Source organism: Xenopus laevis, chromosome 2S, assembly GCF_017654675.1.
Source record: "Xenopus laevis strain J_2021 chromosome 2S, Xenopus_laevis_v10.1, whole genome shotgun sequence".
NCBI classification, from domain to species: Eukaryota; Metazoa; Chordata; class Amphibia; order Anura; family Pipidae; genus Xenopus; species Xenopus laevis.
In genome coordinates this window covers 131,737,412-131,760,747 of record NC_054374.1, presented here as the reverse complement: position 1 = coordinate 131,760,747, position 23,336 = coordinate 131,737,412, and the positions used below count along the sequence as shown (strand labels likewise).

Below are 23,336 nucleotides of genomic sequence, written 5' to 3'. Positions count from 1 at the left end.
GCCCCCTGAGATCCTACGATTCACTGTGCACATAAACAAACCAAACAAACCATACATGTTAGGTCACATGAGCCAATTAATGGACAAAGTTGTGTCTTTTGCTTCCACACTTCTTCCTGTTACAGTTAGAGCTGCAGTATTTCTGGTCAGGTGATCTCTGAGGCAGCACACAGACCATCATTAAATGGTGGTTCAAGGCAAGAGATGTAAAAGGGCAATATTTACTTAAATATGTATTCCAGTTTGGTAAAATTCTTTTATATGCATATAGCTATAAACTGTTGCTTGCGTATTCATTTTGTGGTTATAGTTTCCCTTTAACACAGTTAATGTGTCACAAAGATACCTTGAACCTAAGGCATGAGAAGGCCTTTTCTATTCTCCCTCTGAAGGGGTCATTCCATCAGCAATCGAGACAAATAAATATACAACTGTATAATTCCTTGAGTATGTGATGGCATGTGGGCAAACAGGAACAGCTGATGCTCTGCACATTTTATCATTAGCTGTGGAATGTTTCCTTGACTGATTTAGCAGTTCTGTGTCACTGTTTGTTTTGCTTTGTTGGGGGGGGGGGGGTTTGCATCCTTAAGTCTGAATGTAAAGAAATGGGTCCTCATGAATTCCTTAAACTATAACTTGCTGTAGCACACACCATTGCAGACATCGAATCCTTTTTATAAACCGAATGCACCAGCGTTTTAGACTGAAATGCAAACCTTTGTCTGTTTTAGAGGAAAAACAGCTATTCTTCCCATTAGTGGCTTTATTGTGTGGCCCAGTGCTTGCCAGTGATACTTCCCAATAATGGCTTTATGGTGTGGTCCAGTGCTTGCCAGTGGTTTATGGGAACTTTAGTTTTGGGGGCCCATTTACTTAGCTTGAGTGAAGGAATAGAATAAAAAAAACTTTGAATTTCAAAAGTTTTTTTTTTTGGCTACTTCGACCATCAAATGGGCTACTTCGACTTCAAAACGAACGATTCGAACTAAAAATCGTTCAACCATTCGATAGTCGAAGTACTGTCTCTTAAAAAAAAAACTTTGACCCCCTAGTTTGCCACCTAAAACCTACCGAAGTCAATGTTAGCCTATGGGGAAGGCTTTGCAATCTTTTTTTGGTCGAAGAAAAATCGTTCAATTGATGGATTAAAATCTGCCCCTAAGTGTTGCTGTTGCTATCTTGTAAATTCAGCAGGTGAAACACATCTTGGCTGGTCTGGCTGGCAGGGATTTCATTGTACCAGAAAGTTCAATGTTGCTTTGAGATCTCTGGAGGAGATGAGACAGAGGTCACCCATGTCTGGCCATGAATATATGCAGAAAAATAAACGAACAGCAAGACTAAATGCTCATTGATGCTTTGAGAGATGGTTGCATTTGTGCAATCTGCTGCTGTTTAGAAGCACCTTTGTCTGGAGGCTGGGGTTGCCATGTGGGAGCATCAGTTTGAGTGATTGATAAAAGATGTGATTACAAACTGGGATAATAATTAAATGAATTGGCTGCATCAAAATAAGGCACTTTAATGTTAATGTTAAACTGCTTGCAGAAGTTTCTTGTATATAAATGTGTCATGGGAGTAACCCCCCATTTTATGTGACTGCTTGAAACTCTAAGAAGAGTCAATTTGATGAGAAAAGCTCTCCTAATTCAATTCCAAATTTTTCCATAGAACCAGTAAGGAAAACGTTTCTCACCATTTATCACAAAAACTCAGTTGAAGTCTTTGGGGGGAAAAAAACTGATTTAGAAGTTTTTTCTTTTCAAATTGAATCTCATCCATAACTTTTCACATGATAAACCATAAAATAACATTTTCATGTAACTACTGGACTATAATATGATGCCAGCTCTGCACCTCCATTACATTAAATTGCTCAACTGTACAGCTATCTCATCTTTATGAGATGACCAAAATATCTGTTATAAACTTTGTCCAGTTTGTTTAAACTAAACCAGTTTGAGACCCAAGGAAACTAGGTATTATATATTGTATAATACCTCCCCTGTTTTAATGTATCTGCACACTTGCATTGCATGGAAGAGCTTTGCTATATGTACACATGACATTTTTCTATGCCATAATCATAGAGAAAGGGAGAGCCGCCGACTGCAGATTTAGCCGTTCTTGCCACGGCAGCAAACAATCAGCTTCAACACATGGCAATGGGGATTATTGAGCCGGTACACAATCCACTTCTGATGAAGTGACATAGTAGTCACGAAAAGCTTTGTCTCCCTGCCCGCTTGTATCTGTCATTTTAATATGGATTAATAAAGTTACTTTTGTTTTACTAAGTTTCGTTCCACCGTGGATCGTGTACCGGCTCAATAATCCCCATCGCCACGTGTTGAAGCTGATTCTGTGCCATGATCATGCCTCTTCATATTTTTACCAAAAAAATAATGTTAGAAGGGGTTGTCCTTTGTTCATTAAGGATTCTTTCCAAAATAGATTCCACTGTTAGTCTAGGGATCAAATTTCTAAAAATGATTACAGCAGGTTTTGGAACGTTTTGAGTTTCTTGAATTGTATCCATGGAACGTAGTGTGAATGTGTTGGGTAAAATATCATACAGTGTTTACCAGAATGATATTTTTTTTATATTAAAAAAATTCCCTAACTATAATTTTAATATTTCTTGAACAAATGTATCAAGTCTTTATGAATGTATTTGTTTCTTCTAAACTATTTGCCTTTCGCTTTGTCTCCTTCCTGGAATTCCTTCTGCCACCTGGTTCGTAGAAACCACAAACTGGACTGAACCCTTTTCCCTAACATTTCATATGGTCACTATTAGAGATGGAAGCACAATATTAATTGAGACATGAGAAAAACACATTTCAAACAAATACTCATTCTCATTTCCACAGTGAATTCCAATTCGAATGCAAATTGTTTTATGTGTGCAACAGATACAAACTCCTAGTAATGAAATTGCTCCTGTGCTTTCCTTGTCCCCCCAGTTTCCCACTTCTCAGCCACTTCTCCAATTCTGGTTGGGTCTACTGCCTCCATTCTATGGCTGCTTGTAAAGTTTCCGATTTCTCTGTGTCAGCCTTTGCCTTTCAGCTGTCCTGTTACCCTCAGACTTGTCACTCCCTCTCATTTAAGGAGCAGTTTGTTTCATTATCTGAGAGGAGTATACGAAGGATCTCTGCACCTCTCCTCTAAGGTTTAAGTACCTTCTGAAGGCAAAACGTTCCAGTAGATCCCATCAGGTGAGGAATATCTGTGCTATTTATGAATACTTGGATGCTGTGCTCTGTTTCCATAAGAAACTTTGTCCTTTGATGATCCTGTGTATGTAGGTGTAAATTATTTTTATGCTGCATAAAACAAAAAAATCCTGCACCTGCTTGGCTTCTAGTTGTCTTGTTAGAAAAATTCCGAAAGAATTTACAAAAATAATAAATAAATATAATAAAAATAATAATTCGGATTCATCAAGTTTGTTAATAAATGTACCGATCTTTATCATTGTTTTATAAAGTAGGAGGGATATAGTTGTGTTTGTTACAAATGCTTTTTGCCTCGTGAACCAAAAAAATTGTGTTTCAGTTTAAATATATAGTAAAACAATTGTCAAAGGTGTTCAACTTCTATAGCAAAAATGTCTCTCTTGTAGTGTTTCAGTCAGAGTAGAATTGCAGGGATTCTGTTAGCTGTAGTTCGAGAAGAATTGGGGAAATCGAGGGCAAGATGCCTATTCCTGTTAAGGAACACTAGTTAAGAAATAATCAGATTTCATATCTGAGCTGGATGACTTAAAGCAAGTCACTAACAAATACTAAAAACCGATTGTAAGCTCCTTAGACAGAGATGTGTATTGCCTGATGTGCTCATCATTAAAGGGGCACTATCATTAAAATGCAGTGTTTGCTCTCGTACTTTAGATGTGACAGTGTTTAGTTGCAGTTTTGAAAAACATGATATTTGTCTTTGTGCTTGCATTTGGTTTGTACATTTTGTTTGTCTACTTCTGCCATATGGCTCAGATTCCTACTATCCTTATAGATCCTTATAGAACAACATTCCGTAATAAGAGTCATGGAGCACCTGTCTGAAACCCACTGTTTACACCACTACAGCCTTTACAGACCTTAAATGGGATAGCAGGATGCTTGAGCCTGGAAACTAAGCAAATGCTGTGAAAAACAAAGCACTGTAACTGTTAATTTGTGATACTATAAATAAAAGAACAAGTATTAATGTAGGAATACTGTACTATACTAAGTTATGTCATACGGCTTATGGGGGGCGGGGGCGTTTATCACTTTCCTGGAAGTGTTGCCTACTAGGGATTATATTATTATTTAAACATACTACCTCTTTTCAAGCTACAAAACAAGTTTGTTGAACATACATTTTAAAGGAGCAAGGGAATAGGATATCTACCAGAACCCATTGTCATCATCCAACTTTCCTCCCAGAGTTTAAGCATTAAAGGAGAAACAAACCCTTAATAAAAAAAAAAACCTATCCCCCTACCCTACATAGAGGAGGGGTCTATGTAGGGAAGGGTTTTTTTTAAGGGATTGTTTCTCCTTTAAACCTTAGGGGGCGTGTCACTGGCAAATAGCCATCGAGGTTCTTTGCCAAGTGTCCAGTTACATTCTTGCCAATGCTGATTACAAATGGGGATATTTGTGGCCATGTTTCCAATCCACCAAGGCCACACCCAAACCTGCCCATAATGGCCTCAAACATAAGGACATTTTATAACCCAAAATCTGAGACTGTACTAGTTAAAATGGGATAGTTGTTGGACATGAAATTGTGTTGTCTTGGTGAGGATATTTTGTGAACAACATTTCTTCTAGGACCTACTATTCCATGTTTGGGAATCTAATGTTATATGTACTCTACTTCACTTACGGTAATTTGGCCTTAAACTAGCTGCCTCCTGGAGCTGGAAGTTAGAGTGCGAAATCACACATCACTCAGTTGTTGAAGAAGAACCCCCAATAAGGCACTTCACCGTGTTCTTTCATTTAACAGCAGACTTTATGTATGCAGGTCTGTAGGTATCTGCAAATACTTCCATCTAAATATTTTGGAGGGCACATGTTTTAAAAACATATCTGTGTCATATTCGCTGTTTTCTGTGCCTTTAGACACATAGGGAGGAATGTAATTAAAGTCGCGAAGAGAAAAACAATTTGCACCAATAAGAATAAAAATCCACATCTCGCAATGTAATATTGTTCCTTAAACTGTTATTGCATTGCGAATTTTAATTGCGCACTCTTAAGAAGTGCTTAAAGGTGTCGTCATCTTTTGGAGCAAACATAAGGACTTTTTCATTAAGAAGTTTTATTACATTTACTGCGCATTGGTGCCAACTGCAAAATTCACAAACGATATTCCTCTGTCGGAAGAGCTCGCTAAACAGTTTCCGGGTTTGCAAAAGCTATATCAAATTCGCGCACAGCAAAATTGGTTAGTGCAAAAGCATAACTTTTCACATTGCGAATAGTTTTCCCGTTACTTTTATTACATTCCCCCGATAAGCTGTTAATTCTAACCCCTGGCATCTGGAAAAGTATACAGTCGACTGCCAAGCCTTCTGAATTTTTGTGGGATTATGTCCCATCAGAGCATTCGGACAGAGTACAGCTGTTATCAGCCATCAAATGTAGCTTTTAATATATCCGGGGCTTCTGTTACACAGCTCACCAAAATAGTTTGTTCACAAAACCCCAAGTGCAAGTACTGTCTGCGGTTACTATACTGAATGCTGTGTCTATGGTTTTCGTATTTGCGTAATTATACTGCATGCATTGAATTGCATTAATACTGCTGTGGTCTTTGCACTAATGGTATTTAAACAATGTGTAGGTGAAATGTAGAAAAACAACTGGTAGGGTGCAAAGGGCCAACAGGTCTTAACACCCTTGTGATGAAAGAATTTTTATAGTGCAAGAATCAAGTTAACAAGTGACTGCAGATGCACATCTATATATACATGCATACAAATACATACCCAGGTGCTGTTTAATGAGGTATCATACAACCATAGAAGGATATAAGCAGGTGTATGTGTGTGTGTATAAAAATCATAATTTGGGTCAATGATAACAGAACCTAGAGCAATAGTAGGAGGAAATCTTCTCTTACTTGCCTAGATTTAGACTGACGGATATCCACCAAATTCATATACAAAAGCCAGTGCACCTCCTGTCTACTACTCTAACTGATGTACACAGAGTAGAGTAGTAGACGGGAGGTACACTGGCTTTTTTAGATGAAATTAAAGAGATGGGGAAGGCTACAATCTGGTTGGTGTGGAAGGTAAGGGGTGCATAATAAAGAGTCAGACATTTCATTTCTTCTGCATTTTTTTTGGAGGGGGGGGGGCAACCCCCAGTGACTGCTAGGCAGTAGGGCAGTAGTTGACACAGTCTAGTCATGGCCTCCTTGTGGTGCCTTGGAGCAGTGATGGGGCGAGCCATTTAGAGTAAGATTTGGTAGGTACTGTTCTTTTCTGCTGGCAGCCCAGATTTAAGGTCAGTTAGGGCTATATTTATTTGTGGTGAATATTTATTTAGTGTCCTAGATATTCTTGGAACTATGATACACCAATGTTTTCCTAAGGAGCTACAAAGGGCCATGAACAAAGGTTGATCCTTCCAGGGTGCTTAAACCAAAAGAATCTGACAACCAGTGCAGTAAGGAGTAATTAAATACACATACAGTATGTGTGTATTTTCCTCCGTGTGTTAGTGTTCTGTTTCATTCTTCCCTCTGTGAATCGGTTAGTTATACTGCCAAGCCTTGTGCTGTGCTTAAACTACAGCTGACCCTCACACAACATGGATTTACATATCTCCACACTAACAGGTTAAAGGGGCAAATTCATTAACCTCTGGAAATTCGCAAGCGACAGCTTCGCTCACATCGCCACACTTCGCCAGGCAAAAATTTGCCAGGACAACGCTAATTCACTAAAATGCGAAGTTGCGTCCAGGGCGCCGTACGATGGCGAAGTTTCGCTAGCGTTAATTCGGCAAGCAAAGCGAAGTTGCGCTAGTGTTGGCTAATTTGCATACGATATGAAGTTAAACTTCAATGGACGTATATGTTGCAACAAATACATTGAACCTTAATAAAAGAAAATAGAGCTGTTATATTGCCCTACACATGAGCCCAGTGTATAGTTTATGTGCCATATGTTAGGAAATGTAGGGGGGAAGCCGGGTACCCTACAGAAATTTACGATCTTTTGCAGCCTATCACCCTGAAAAAGTCACCAGCGTTTTTTGGCCCTTAGAAAAATGTAAAAAAATGTTTTGAGGAACTCCTATCTACTCTGTTGCACTTCACCTGGTCTAAGGTGTCAAGGGCAAGTCTGGCGCAAGAGGTTACATTCATTAAAATCCGCATCTTAGTGAATTTACGTAGTTACGTCCATTCGCCAGACCAAAAATTCGCCTGCTGTTAGAGTGCGAAGTAGCACTAGAGTCTATCTCCTTCGCTAGCGAAGTTACGCCAGTGCCCATTAGTAAATCGGCAAAGTCCCGAAATGACGTCACGCCGGCAAATTTTCGCCAGCATTAGTAAATTTGCCCCTTAGGGTTCTGTAATTCTCTTGAGAGACAAATGACCTGAGAACTGGGATAAGGGGCACCACTGGAGATCAGACAGGGTTGGAATGAGAAAAAAACCTGGAGGGCCCTGTCGGCCCAGATCTACTCCCTGCCCAAGTTCTTTGTTCCTGCCCCCAACCTCCTTCTACAGCCCGGTCATGGCAAAAACCAGGTGCAAGCAGTGCAGTTCTGAAGGTGGGTTGGGGCTGGGGTTATTAGCCCTGAGGGGGCTTTGAGGCAGGGGCAGAGAGGGGTCCTGAGCCACCAGCTTCACTGGGACCTGGGCCCGTTCATCCCAGAGATCAGATCAGACTTAGTATAACTAAACAGTGGAAGTGGAAAATCTGCTGGATAAGGATGACCTGTAGGATATGTTGAGCATATACAGTAGATACCTCTGAACAGAAAGCCAGGCCAGGGGTCAGATTATAGTGGAGGCTACGTGCCAAGCACTGACGGTGCTGCATTAAGGTTACATTAATAAGGTAAGAACAGAATGTTGGGCACAGTATCTACATAAAGTTTATTTTTGCCTAAAAAGAGGGCATATATGCACTGTAAATGGACCCTACATTCATTAGATAGAATTTAATATTAATGGGAAGCAGCTAAAGCATTCTTTCAATTGAAAGATGCCCTTCCAAAAGGAAAGATTTAAAAGCGGTCAGAAAGAACAGGGGTCTTGAAAGTTTGTGAACCCTTTACAATGTAAAATATCTTTATATGACTGTGACCTAAAACAGCATCTGATTTTCAAAAAAATATCTTTATTTGACTGACCTAAAACAGCATCTGATTTTCAGATGCTGTTTTAGGTCAAAAGTATATGAAAAAAACCTAGTGAAGCAAAAAATATTATATTTGGTTGTGTATTTATTGAAAAAATATATTGGTCATTCGTCTGGCAGAAAATTCTCTTGTGCAGAGCTTTTGCTCTAGCGAATTGTCTTACTCGCCTTTTAGTAAATAGGCAATGTTGTTTTAAATTGTTGTTTTGTGAATCTTCACCAAAAAAAACCCCCACAATTTCCCCTTTAATAAATGTCCCCACTGTCTCCTAAAATTTAGTTCATGGACAGATCTCGTGACATTTTCCTTTTGAATTCTCTGGTATAGTTCAGAATTCATTGTTCCATCAATGATGCAAAGCTGTCCAGCCCCAGATGCAGCAAAACAGGCCCAAACCAGAATACTATCACCACCATGTTTCACAGATGGGATAATATTTTTATTTTCTAGAATTTAATGCTCCTCATTTAAGCCAGAAAGTTCTATGTTGGCTTTATCCGTCTACAAAACATTCTTCCAGTATCCTTCTGGTGTGTCCACATGATCTAAAGCAAACTGTAAATGGTCAGCAATATTTTTGGGGGAGAGCAGTGGCTTTCTTTTCTCTCCTGCCATACTCACCATTGCTGTTCAGTGTTCTCCTATTGAACATCAACATTTGCTTATGTGAGACAGGCCTCTGGTAGCTTGGGGTTCCTTTGTAACCTCTTAGACTATTAGACGCCTTGCAGTTGGAGTGATGGTCGACCACTTCTGGGTAGGGCAATAACGGTCTTGAATTCCCTTCATTGGTACACAATCTATCAGACAGTTGATCGATGAAGTCCAAACTCTTTAGAGATCGTCTTGTAACATTTTCCAGCTTTATGGACATTATTATATATGTTATTTTTCTGAGGTCACTAGACACCTCCTTTGTTGGATCCATTATTCACATCCTCAAATATGTTGTATGTGTGACCAATCTTTGCTGGATCCCCGCTCTTTAAAGGGATACTGTCATGGGAAAAAAAACATATATCAAAATGAATCGGTTAATAGTGCTGCTCCAGCAGAATTCTGCACTAAAATCCATTTCTCAAAAGAGCAAACAGATTTTTTTAAATTCAATTTTGAAATCTGAAATGGGGCTTGACATATTGTCAATTTCCCAGCTGCCCCAAGTCATGTGACTTGTGATCTGATAAACTTCAATCACTCTTTACTGCTGTACTGCAAGTTGGAGTAATATCACCCCCTCCATCCCCCCCCCCCCAGCAGCCAAACAAAAGAACATTGGGAAAGTATCCAGATAACAGCTCCCTAACACAAGATAACAGCAGCCTGGTAGATCTAAGAACAGCACTCAATAGTAAAAACCCATGTCCCACTGAGACTCCTTCAGTTACATTGAGAAGGAAAAACAACAGACTGCCAGAAAGCATTTCTCTCCTAAAGTGCAGGCACAAGTCTACTTTTTTGACTTGTTTGAAAACCAGATGGTGTTTTAGGTCACTTTTCACCAATGTAGATGTTAATGAGATGCACTGTAGGAGTGGGGAGAGAATATACACAAATAAAGTTTTTTTTCAGGCTTCTTAGGAGTTTCTGAAGCAATATGACTGATACCATCCTCCTGTTTTATGAAGCCAATAATCCAATCTAAGCAAGTTTATTGCAGCTATTTTAGGATCCGCTCTAACATAGTCTGAAATAGCTCCATAAAGCACATTTATATGTTTCTGCAACATAGTAATTACAGATACTTCAGATTCAGTTTTATTTGAACAAGAAATTTCAAAGTTAAACTACACCAGGTATTAAAAATATTTTTTTGGAATATTTTTGTAACCAAAATACCAGTGCTAGGTGGCAAATCTAAGGTGTATTTAACTTGTGATGGGTCAGACTGTCCACAAAAGCCGGTGCAGTTCTGTGGGGCTCCCATGGGTTTGTGCTCCAAGAAGAGATTCTGCATAGAGCAATAATGGTCCAGTTGAACCAGTGGCACAAGGAATCACATCCACATTGATCACATTGACAAAATATGTGCATCAGGAATTGCCTGGATATCAGTTTGTACTTTAGGCGGAATCTATACAACACCACCAGTTAGATCCCATGTATGTTTCTCCAATCTCATTTTATAAAAAAAAAACAGAAGCAACTCAATGACACAAATGACAAAAATTAAAAACATTAGAATTAAGTGTAACCCTATCTTGGCTTAAAAATGCCTTTCCAGCTAGTGTAATTAGAACATTGGTCTTATGGGGCTCTCCTACCCCGATGGGCCCATGCTAAGTGAAGGAGAAGGGAGATGGTGTTGTGCAACTAAACACCTCTCTATTACTAAGTAGAAATAAAAATAAGTACAGGTATGGGATCCATTATCTGTAAACCCATTATCCAGAAAGTTCCAAGTTGCGGAAAGGTTGTCTCCCAAAGACTTTATTACAATAAAACAAAATCCAATTTTTTCCCTGTAATAATAAAACCGTATCTTGTACTTGATCCAAACTAATATATAATTAACCAGCTTATTAGGTTTATTTAATGTTTATATGATTTTATGAAGATCCAAATCATGGAAAGATCCTTTATCTGAAAAATCTCGAGCATTCTGGCTAACAGGTCCCATACCTGTACACCAGAGGTTCTTGCAAACAAAGCAATAGTAGTTTTATTGAACCACATCACAGGCTACATACTCAGATCATTGCTGTAGTATTTTGATCAGATATAATCATAAGGTAGAGCAAGGTTTTCTGAAACCACTGTCAAGATGCTTGGTGGGTTTAATATACACTTTTGGATTCCAGCTAATGGTCTTGATTAGAAGCAGCAGAAATTGTTCAGGGCTTAAAACACAAAAGGGGTGCCTTCACTTTAGGCCAGTGATGGCAGAGAAGAGCTATCTTCAGCTACAATTCTTGGAGAACAAAATGGTTCTTCTGGTTTGCTTTACTATCTTACTTTCCTAGAATGTTAAATGGAGTCTAATAATAAAAAGTCTTGTAACTGACTAAGACTTGTTCCCCAACTTTCACCAGAAGGGTGTCCCTTTAGGGCAGAACTCTTTACTGGGCCTTGCTGACACCAAGATCCACAGACACGTCCACCTGGGTCAGAAGATGAAGATAAAAGAGAGAGAAACACCCAATTCCAATCACTATATTCCAATGTAACAGGAAGTGGTCACTAACCTATGGCCAATAATATAGATATGTAAATAAGAATACGTAGATACAATGTTAGCCCTATTGGTCCCTACATAAGCATGAAATATTTTGTCAGACAATTCCAGAAATAGGCCAAACACCAGTTTGCATGACACAAAAATGTTTTAAAACCATGGAAGGACAGAGAAAGACTCCCCTGAAAATAATCAGAACTAAAATTATACTCAAATAAATGTTGCCTTTATGTCCTTCCAGTAACCTACCGATATTAGATTATAGACATAGAGAACCGAGGTAATACAAATTACAACATAGGGGTAATTAAGAGCAATGACAAAATTCTGACAGTTTGCACATTAGACCCCCTTAGAGCACATTATCTCCCAAAACGTCTCGTTGCTCCTGGTAGAAATGAATGAAAAAGCGCCATACTGGGTGCACACAGAGAGATGACATATGGATTTAAGGGCAAAAACAAAAGAAAATGTGAGATAGAAGGTACAGATAAGAACCATAAACTGTAGGCAATGATCTAAGGCTAGGAGGGCTAATTGTTGAACTTGCATAAATCAAAGAATTCCAACCCACAGCCAATTATTAGTCCCTTTAAACTACAACTCTCAAGAGCTTGAGGGCTGCAGGCTGAAACATACATTACAAATACTTAAAACATGTACAGGCATTGCACAATGTAATACAAGTCATTTATATTTTTTTCTAACAAGCCCTTCTGACTATATCTGTTAAATAGTAACTCCAACCTTGTTGTTACCTTTGCCTTTTTATGCTACAGTTATCATGGGTAATGTGATTCAATGCTCTATATTTGTACCAGGTCTAGTAACTCACAGGATCCAATCAGATGTTTTCTATTAAACACATGACTAGTTAATAATACCTGCTGATTGGGTGATAAACCTGTCACCTTTTATTTTACTGTATAACCAATTAAAGCTATAGGGTAGGTTTTTTTAAAAAACAAAATACGTATGCATTTCTGAATTCTACATCTACCGTACATACATTGATGTATGCATCATTTCTTGCAGGTGAAGAAATTGCCAAAAATGTTTAAGAAGAAAGCAAAAGAAGAAAATGAGTCCCCAGTCCCTGATGCTCCGTTAAACGGGGAGCTGCCCAATTCTGGTCCTATCATTTACTACATCTATGAATCAGAGGAAGAGGAGGAAGAAGAGGAAATCGAACCACCCCCAGAGCCCCCAAGGCCAGTCAATGACAAACCACACAAGTTCAAGGATCATTATCTTAAAAAGCCAAAGTTCTGTGATGTGTGCGCCAGGATGATTGTCTGTAGGTTATGCTCAGGTTCTGGCCTGGGTGCTTTTGTTTTTTTTTTATTTACTAAACTAAAGGGGAAAATTGCAGTTTACATAAGTGTGTATTTGAAATGTATGTATCATAGCAATGCAAGAATGATGCTACTTCACTATTTGTTCTTGCTAGGTGGCCACATCAGCCAACCATATAGAGAAAAATATCTCTTCATGCTCCAGACACAATTTTTCAATCCTAGTCCTTAGTCAAACTTAAATCTTTATTTTTGTTTGGTCACTAAGGTCATCTGATCTTTACATGAGCAGGAATACTATCACCAGATTAATGTCCCATAAATTCCGTCTCTACCAGTCTGTTCTAGTAAACCACACGGTCACCTACAGACCAATGTTCCCTATCTTTTCCTGCAGCCTGGATACAAAAATCTCCTATGAAGTTCACAATTTGTTGAAAGTTGGCGGCATAAATATGAATCATCTATTTGACAGAACTGCGCCAAAAATAGCTTTAACGGTCCACTCACTTTAACAGTCATAAATCTCTCTTGGCCAATAGAACTAAAGCATGTTTATTTATAGTATGCAACATTAAATAGGAATGACTAAATATATCTATGTTTGTTACTATGGGTAACAGATCCATGTCACAGTCTAAATCCAGAGAAATTATAAATATTCTATTATATACAGCCTGATATAAACTTTGGGGTTCCAGTAGAGCAGTGTTAGTGCTGTGTGGGTGATGGAAAGGCTGCGGGTGATGGGAAGGGTTTGTGGATTGATTTAGAAACAGGAACATGAGTGTGGAACTGTACTAAAGTTATCCACAAGGAATTCCTAAAACCAGGTCTGGACTGGGAGTCTGTGGGTTCTTGCAAATGCCAGAGAGGCTGCTGTAAGATGCAATAGACAGTCACTATTTATTGGGCCTATGGGGGGCTGTTTGTGACACTGTTTATTAAAATACCTGGGGCCTATTTTGATTCTCCGTCCAGACCAGCTAAAAACAATGTCCGGTTATTATCTGGAGTATCTAAGTGGCAGATGGGACACTACACAAACTTGTCCCTATGATTGAAGCAATTGACTGGTCCACTAAATAAGAAAAGGTGCCTCCTGTGAAGACGGTAGTTTAATATTCAGAACAGGATTTTTAGCCCTGCCTATTTGGGTCTAATGCATGATTCAGAGAAGCTGGGACAACCCTGTAGAAAAAAAAGGAGCAACATGGGCAACAGAGCACTGGCTCAATGAAGACTGCTAGTACCAGCTACGTTCTGTTGCTCAACTGCTAGTCTGTTGTTTGAGGATCATCTTTACCTCATCAGGCTAAAATATTCCTCTTTTCTCCATCTGTTGCTGCCTGGAGCTCCCTCTGCTGTTCAATCCATTCAATCGGTTTGTCCTAGTGGGCCTTCCCTTGCTCTATTGTAGACCAGGTGCTCTCTGGTATGGGCTCTATATAATCACATTATGCATTATTTAATACGTTCTCTGGATTTATACTCTGAAATAGATGTAACACTATCCCAGTACACAAGGGTGTTACACCCACAAGCTTCTTATATCTATAACATAGCATAGTTGCACTCACCAGCATGTACTGGGCAGGCCTCCATTGCTCCTTGTGCTCACTGGACATATAAGAGCTAGAATGGTGGATACCTATATGCATTGCCAAGCCGCCCTTAGATTTCACCTTGCCTGTTTCAGATTATGACACAAATGATACACCGGAAAGTTGCAACAAGGATGAAATGTAATGCTTTCTTACAATAGAACCTGGAGTGGAATTAGCCTTTGAATTATATGTAAATAAATGACATTAAATATGATTTTTTTGGGTGAAAATTCTGAAAAAATAGTGAAATTCGTGAAAATCGGATGAAAAAATTCGGGAAAAATGCAAAGCAAATTTTCTGGAAAATGTAATAATAAATAAGCATAAAAAACCCGAGTGGATTTGATCGGAGTTTGTAGCAGAAAATATTGAGATAAATTCGGACTTTGATAAATAACCCCTCAAGCGTTGGTATATGATTTAAATAAATCATTTCAAAAGATTTATTTTATTGTTCTTTTTTATAGAATAAGGAAATGGAAGGTTGCTGATAAATTAAACCGATTTTTTTCTCTTTCAAGTAAATAACAAGTTCGGATTGAGATGCAAAAACTGCAAAACCAACATTCACCATCACTGCCAGTCCTATGTGGAGTTCCAGAAATGCTTTGGGAAGATTGTAAGTTATGGCAGCTGTCTGTCTTCCATTTCTCTTGTCCCTATTTATGACTATGTTTTGTTCCTGTATTTTCAAGATGGTTTTTCTGATCATTTCCATTTATAGTTGAGAAACAATGGAGTTAATTCTGCATGGAGCTCAACTGTGGACTCCTCCTAAATGACCATACTTGTACCCTAGCTGGGTATTTAGTTTAGTACCAAGTAACTGCTTTGTGCCCTATGCACTGTGGTGCCCTGCATGCTCAGTGGCAGTTGCGAATCTGGCATTGTACCTTATAAATAATATTATTCCAGGAGATCCTAAAATACTCACCCCTGGGGTGCCACCCTGCAGATTGTACCTCTGCTATTTTTCACACCACCATGCCCTGCCCAGCAAAACAAAAATGATGCCAGCTAGAGCTACTTCATTGTTTTTCATATGAATTTATTTAGTATAAGTATGGGATCCATTATGTAGAAATCCTTTATCCTGAAAGCTCATCACCCATATACTTAATTGTAATCAAATATGTAAAATAATTTTAAAATGACCGTCCGTATATCACAAACTGCAAGAGGCCGCTCCAACTCACCACATTGCCTTAATTTTTAAAATGATCTCCTTTTTCTCTGTAATAATAAAACAGCACCTTGTCCTTGATCCCAACTATGTTATAGTTAATCCTTATTGGTGCCAATATAATTCTGTTGTGTTTATTTAATGTTTAAATGATGTTTTAGCAGACTTAAGGTAAGTTGATTCAAATTAAGGAAAAATCCCTTCTCTGTAAAATCCCAGGTCCCAAGCATTCTGGATAACGGGAATACCTGTACTAGCAAAATCACTAGCTTTTATTGTCACAGGTTAATGAGTTTACCCTTCCTAGATCTAGAGGTTGTGGGCTGCCATGATTGCTAAAAAAATTGACCCCTAAGCTCCACTTTCTTTTATTCTCCATATTTCTTCCAGCCTCCTGGATTTCGCCGTGCATACAGTTCCCCACTATACAGTAACCAACAATTTGCCTGCGTAAAGGAACTAATGTCTTTCTGTAAGTGCAATTAAACCATGTTTATTTCTGTTGGCTTGTATGTGTGTCTGCACAATAGGGACGCCCTGGAACCAGGTCTCAGTTAGAGATTCGGCCACATTTCACCTGTGATCTGGAGGTTTGAACCTTTAATAGCCCTTTTCCCAATGTAAAGGTCCAGAGAAAACCCCAAATCTCAAGATACTAATCAAAAAAATTAAAAAGATTTGTTCTCTTGTCAGTGATATGTCACATGACCACCTTAAAGGGGAACTATCGCTAAATTGAACATTTAATATAGGCTTCAGCATACTGAAATAAGTTTTCTAAATATAATGTATTGAACTTCTGTACCTTTTCTAAAATAATCAATTTTATCTTTTCTATCCAACTCTCAGCATCTGTTTCTTTTCATGCAGCAATTGGGTGTCAGATATTCATTGACAGTTAGATCTAATATATCTTATAGGGGCGCTCATTTTGCCTAGAAGATGTATTAGAGCTCACTCTATTAAAATCACCAGAAATCCTGTCTCTCTATATGCAGAATTTGTGCAAAAGGCAGTTATTTTGTTAGATTTTGTTTGTACTGGAAACTGGAATTTGAGTGAGCTCTAATACATCTGCTAGGAAAGGAGCCCCCCTATAAGATATATTAGATATTACTGTCAATAAATAACTGACACCCAGCTGCTGCATGAAGTCAGAATGAAGAGAAACAGATTCTGAGAGAGGGATAGTGAAAATAAACTTGATTATTTCATAAATGATGCAGAATATTTAACTGATTGCATTTAGAAAGTTTCAGTATGACGAAGCTTATATTAAATTTTCCTTTTCACGATAGTTCCCCTTTAAATTCAAGCATCAGATGACTCAGACCTGTTATGCTCTCTGCCATCAAGGAATCATAAAGACCAAGGTGACCCGGTGGAATCTTGGTGGTTCACAAAATCCATTTATGTGGATAGAACACAATATCTGGAGGAAGTCAGAGAGTGACCAATTTTAGGATACATATTTAAAGGAGAACAGAAGGTAGAATCGCTGGGGGTGCTATTTTATTGGGCATTCCCCAGTTATTCTCTTAAGTCCTACCCTAGGCCTGTGCTTCTCTCCTTCAAAAAATAATGGGGTCTTTTTTTGTGTTTGTTCCAGTGACATAGACTCTCCCTGCTCCTATTGCAGCTGGACAAACATATAGTACAGAAATCGGCAAAGATTTGATGCCCAGGGTTGCATGAATGCATATTGTTGCCCAGGGTCGGACTGGGACACCAGGGACCCACCCAAAAACCTTAGACCAGGGGCCCATTCTCAGTACTATTATTCTTCCTCTCCTCACTCAACCTCTATTCTTCTAGTCTCTATTCTTTACATATTATACATTATTATTTCATCTATTTAGCTTCATAGAAATAGGGAATGGCCATGAAATAGGCCAAATGTTTAGCAGCATGAGGGTTCACTGACACCTGGGCCCACTGGGAGTTTTCTGGATATCCCGGTGGGCCAGTCCGACACTGTTGTTGCCCCTAAAACCAGCTGCATCAATACATTTATTTAAAAAAAGCTGCCCTGTATATCCCAGGTGCTTCTTCATTTGTTTCAGTTCTCCTGTATCTACTCAATAAACAAAGATCATGGGATCATTGTGGGAGTGAATCGTGTTACCACAGTATGTAACTGTTGCAGAATTTGTCCATAAATCTCTGTCCGCTCTCCTCTATCATCCTGCAGATTGAAAATGAGAAAATAAATGATAGAAAAAGTAATCATTTTATTGACACGGCAGCTATGTGATGTCGCTGGGCTGCAGAGTTCTCTCCTGATTGTTTTTGTATTACCAGCTCCCACCGATGCAAGAAGATAGATGACAGTACAAAACCAATTTCACAGGAGCAAACGATCAATATCTGTTCTGAGCAGTGACCACAAGGTGGCATTATTGCATTGCTAGCTCCATATGAACTAAGCTCCATTCCTGAGTGCTAGAATTAGATCAGGAATGTGTATGTGTGTGTGTATATGTATGTATGTATATATATATATATATATATATATATATATATATATATATATATATATATATATATATATATATATATATATATATATATATATATTTATATGTACAGTACATAGGATTGGGAATGAAATTAAATTATCCAGACTGATAAAAGCAGATATCATTCTAAGGCTAATAACACATGGGGTGCATTATCCCCTGGTGTATTTTAATTGACAAATCAGCCAATGCTTTCTCCCAAACATCTGACAGCACTAGAACAGGCTGGAATAGGCAGAACATATGCCCCATATACAATATCCTTATTACCACATTAATAGATAGAGCTACAACAGGAATGTAAAGTTGAACAGCACTTAGCTGCCCAGTTTTTTACTGTCAATGTGTCCAGTTGCAAATGGCAGTTCTTATGGAATGGGAGGCAGAGAGGTGCAGTTCGGCTACAGAGAACTAACGTATCTTGTCTGCTTTGTTGGCTCACAGCTGCTGCTAATCGTACAGATCCTGTTTTTGATTCCCTGAGGATAGGGGTCATTATGGCAAATAAAGAAAGAAAGAAAGGACAGGATGACAAGAAGAATGTAAGTAACCAATATGAGTTAGATGGATTCATGTTCTATTTATTTGTGTTGTTTTTAGAGAAAATGAATAGCAAACAAAGAAGAAAATAGCTTGGGAATTGATTTATTAAAGGTCAGACAGGGATTTCCTGAAGCAAATTCACATTCATCAAAGGTCATTCATGTTCCTGGGACAATTTTCACAACAATTTTACTATAATCAAATAATTTAACAAATCAGCTCACTGTCACTTGGTTTTAATTAGTGATGGGCGAATTTGTCCCGTTTCGATTCGCCACTAATTTCGTGAATTTCCCACGAAATTTGCGAAACTGGCAAAAGATTCGTGATACGGCGATTAAAGCCATTAAAGTTAATGGGCATCCATTTATTGTCGCTGGCGTCTAAATTGGCGCCAACGTCGTAACCGTCGACGGCATCGAAAAAACTTTGACGCTGGTGTATTCGCCCATCACTAGTTTTAATGCATAAAAGCTGTTAAATTTTTGTGATTGATAAAACCTGTCCTTAACCATTATTTGTCCTATGGGTCAAAAATTAGCTAATCTGCTTTCTCTAGCACAAATATAGAGTATATAAGTTATTAAAAGTCTCCTTTCAGAATTATTAAAATACAATGCTATACCCTTTATTACTTGTCTAGTGAGGCCAATGCAGCAAAGCCCTTATCCCGACTGTGTGTGGTTTTTTTTTATAATTCGGTGTTTATTGATGACATGTATTATACAGTAACATAAACTATAAAGATACTACACTGTGGTACAATAGTAAGTCAAGTAAAGAAAGATTTTTCCTACAGCATAGTCTTTATATACTGTTTCAGACTGTCAATGTATATTTACATGTGGACATACTGTACATGCAGAGCTCATTTGTAAAACCCTGCTTCATCTACATAATCCATTTTCATAAAAATATACTTTTTCAGTAGTATGTGCCATTGGGTAATTATAAATTAGAAAATTGCCATTTTAAGAAATAGGGGCCACCCCCTACGATTCATGGTGCACACAAACAAACCATACATGTTAGGTTACATGAGCCATTGGACATTCTGTTGCTTAAGTATATATTTTGGGGGTATAGTTTTCCTTTAATCTTTATACAGTATATGGGGGATTATGCAGCCCCCCCACCATGAAACTAAAATTCTAAAACTCAAAAATACAGCCACTTTCTATTCAATATTGTATTCTAATTCTGAAAGTTTACCAGTGCTTGTACCAGTCTATATTCTGCTTTATCTAGCCTATGCTTGAGGAGGAACCCGAGGAGCCTCCACCAAAACCAGAAGAAGGAAAGCAGGAAGGAGGTCAGTAGAGCAGGGGTCCCCAACCTTTTTTACTCGTGAGCCACTTTTAAATGTAAAAAAAGAGTTGGAGAGCAACACAAACATGAAAACATCCATGGGGATGTCAAATAAGAGCTGTGATTGGCTATTTGGTAGCCCCTATATGGACTGGCAGCCTACAGGAGACTCTGTTTGGCAGTGCACCTGGTTTTCATGAACTAAAACTTGCCTCTAAGCCAGGAATTCAAAAATAAGCAGCTGCTTTGAGACCGCTGGGAGCAACATCCAACGGGTTGGTGAGCAACATGTTGCTCGCGAGCTACTGGTTGGGGAACACTGCAGTAGAGAATGTATTAGCCTGAAATGCTTTTTTCATAAGAACTTCCAACTCTTCAGTCCTGGAACGTCTGTCTCTGGTAGCTGATGGCTCTCTGGGGATGATACGAGTGACAGTTCAAGAGTTGTTAGTTTGCAGATTGGACAGGACTCCTTTAGTGTGCTTAATTATGCGATCATCTTGATTTCTTCTTTTCATGCGCCAGCCATATCATACATCTGTTCACCAGGGAAGGCAGTTAAGTAATTTAAAGGTAATGGCTATTTTCTGTAATATTATCCCTGATGGGAAGGTCAGACTTGCAATCTCACCAAAGGTCAATTACGTTTTCTCTTCTCTCAGAGAAGATAATGACCACCAGTGATAAATAAGTAATTCCAAGACGCGTGAGTAATTGGGAAGAACAGTACATCACAAGTGTAACCTTTCATGTTCTCACCTGTTCTCCTGTTTAATTCTAGACATGCCTGACGGGGACAAGAAAGGTGACAAAGGTGGACAGGATGCTAAGGTATATATTAGAAGGTTTACTTGGTGGTACTAGTAAAGGACTATCCTATAAATGACGTTCCTTCGCTTAAAAGTTTATGATCTTTATGCCGTATATGAACATAATCGCCAATTTGAACTATTATTGAATATTCTGCCACAATATATTTTCGCTCGAGCTGATTATTTCATGTGTAACGCTCAATACTGAAGGAAGAGCTGGAAATATGGTCACAGTGAGCTTTTTTACCTGTAATAATAGGCTTTGAGCTTTGGCAAATATTTTTAGTATTGGTGACAGCAGCCAGGACTTACTGCTTAACAGGGGCGTAACCAAACCACCCAAGCTTTGATAAACCAGAATATCGATAGCGTCCAGAATATCGATAGCGTCTCATTGGAAATCTAACACTATCCTATATAATAAAGTCCAAGTGTCTCTGCGTCCAGTCCCTGTGTCCGTGGAATTCGCTACTGCGCATGTGCCCCACCTGCCTGTGAAGTCACAGGGCTGCCTGTGAAGTTACAGGAGATACACACACTTCCCCTGCAGCCAGGCAGTCCTACCCACTAACTGTAAATGTGTGATAGAAACATGAAATACATGCTTGCCTGCTCCCATCCTCCCTAGAAGAAGTTACCTTGAGGCAGCCCTGCCCTGCTGCTCTCATGAATACAGGCGGACACTTCCCCCGCAGGCTGAGCTCCGTGGCAGGAAGCACTAGGACAGGCGAACCCCCCTCTCGCTATCACCTTGGTACGTCTAGCACACAGGCAGCAGCAGTAACACACAGACACGCCACCTGCCCTGCAAGGGCAAAGCCAACCCATTAGCCCTTTCCCATTCTAAGGAAGGTACCACTTACAGCCACAGTGGGGACGAACGAGACCATCGACTTCCTCCTAAACGGACATGGTGCTGGCAAATAATGTCCGGATCTGACCTGAACCAGTTTTACGCCCCGAAAAGGCCCGGGGATGTTGAAAGGTGAGACCGCAGAGGAGACAGAAACACTCACACCAACTTCAGAGGTGGTAAAAGAGATTCCACAGTCACTGTGAGGGAGCCGGGTGTGGCTGCCCGCACCTCCGTCCCTTTAGCCTATCACATGGCAGCATGACTGGGGCAGCTTCCTAAAAGTAAAGCCTGTCAGTCAGATACGCTTTGCATGGCCGGATCTGCACTCTTTGTGGTATGCCTGCACTGAGGCAAATGGGGGAACGTTACATAGGGTTGTTAAGTTTTTATTCGACTTTTACTTCGCCGTCGGCCGCTTGGCTTTCCGCAGACAACGCAGTGAGTGCATTTTCCTGTCTGCTGTAGAGAGCCACTCTCTTATTGGATCAGTTTGGCAGCTTGACCAATCACAGATGGCTTCTCATGCAGTAGGGAAAGCGCGTGTGAAAAAGGCAAAAAGTTTGCAGGGAGAGACTGTGCTCTGTGACTGTGAGAGTTTCTGTCCTGAGCAGGAATGTAGAAAAGCAGAGGTGAGAGGGAGGAGGAGTGTGTGCTATAAAGAGCCCAACGAAGCTTTTTGCTGAGCTGTGACACCTGGTTTTGTCGAAAATTAAAGGGCTGGACTCGAGGTCAGATTTACTTCACCAGCTTAATACAGACAAGATGATTATACACATCTCATGCCTTTTTGCTCATTTATAAGCAGCCAAGCTTGAAGGCAGATACTAAAGTATTGTGGTGGACAATTCCAATGTTAACCCCCCCCCCTGGCCACCAATGTTAACCCCCCTGGCCACCAATGCCCCCTGGCCACCAATGTTAACCCCCCTGGCCACCAATGTTAACCCCCCCTGGCCACCAATGTTAACCCCCCTGGCCACCAATGTTAACCCCCCCTGGCCACCAATGTTAACACCCCCCTGGCCACCAATGTTAACACCCCCTGGGCACCAGCATTAACCCCCTGGCCACCAGTGCTACAAAGGGGGCCCTGACTACTAATGTTACCCATTCTGAAATGTTGGGAGGTATGTGACGACATATGTTCCAGCGCCCATTAATTTAACGGGCTTAATGTCTAGTACCCTATACTATACAATATACTATATGGTTGAGACCAGGCGGCGGGTAGAAGCCAATCAGAAGTTTGAATATGGCATTGCCAAAATTCATAATAAAATTCCTCTCTATTTAGAGACATTGGCGCCACGGGAAATGTTAGCTTCTGGAGATTGATTAAGGGTTTTTGTTTTTTATATACAGTAGTCCTGAGGACTGGTTCCTCTACACCATACCTTTACTTGTTACTGCTGGAATGGCAATTCTTTAAGATAACATTGTAACTATAATGCTATGTTATTGTTTTCTTTATATATATATGTATGTAACTTGAGCATTGCACTAATGTGTGGCTTTAATAACTGTCTGCAAGATAACACTGCTATGCTGAATAAAAATTTTAAGTTACAAAAAAAAAAAAAAAACTATAAAGCAGACCCTGTGGCTGCAGGGGGGCCCCAGGAGGTAAAGAGGACTCATGAGGCTCTAATTTGTATAC

At 39.4% G+C, this 23,336-nt stretch overlaps 1 protein-coding gene across 1 annotated transcript in view; it reads left to right on the top strand.

Annotated features, from left to right (window-relative positions):
* The first annotated feature begins 1,141 nt into the window (after positions 1–1,141).
* Positions 1,142–23,336, top strand: part of stac3.S (SH3 and cysteine rich domain 3 S homeolog) — a 33,538-nt gene continuing 11,343 nt past the window's right edge. The window contains exons 1-7 of the mRNA XM_018250061.2: positions 1,142–3,224; positions 12,592–12,853; positions 14,980–15,077; positions 16,032–16,113; positions 18,605–18,702; positions 19,952–20,015; positions 20,793–20,842. Coding sequence (XP_018105550.1) covers positions 12,610–12,853; positions 14,980–15,077; positions 16,032–16,113; positions 18,605–18,702; positions 19,952–20,015; positions 20,793–20,842 — 636 coding nt within the window. The 5' untranslated portion in view covers positions 1,142–3,224; positions 12,592–12,609. The remainder of the gene's footprint in view (positions 3,225–12,591; positions 12,854–14,979; positions 15,078–16,031; positions 16,114–18,604; positions 18,703–19,951; positions 20,016–20,792; positions 20,843–23,336) is intronic.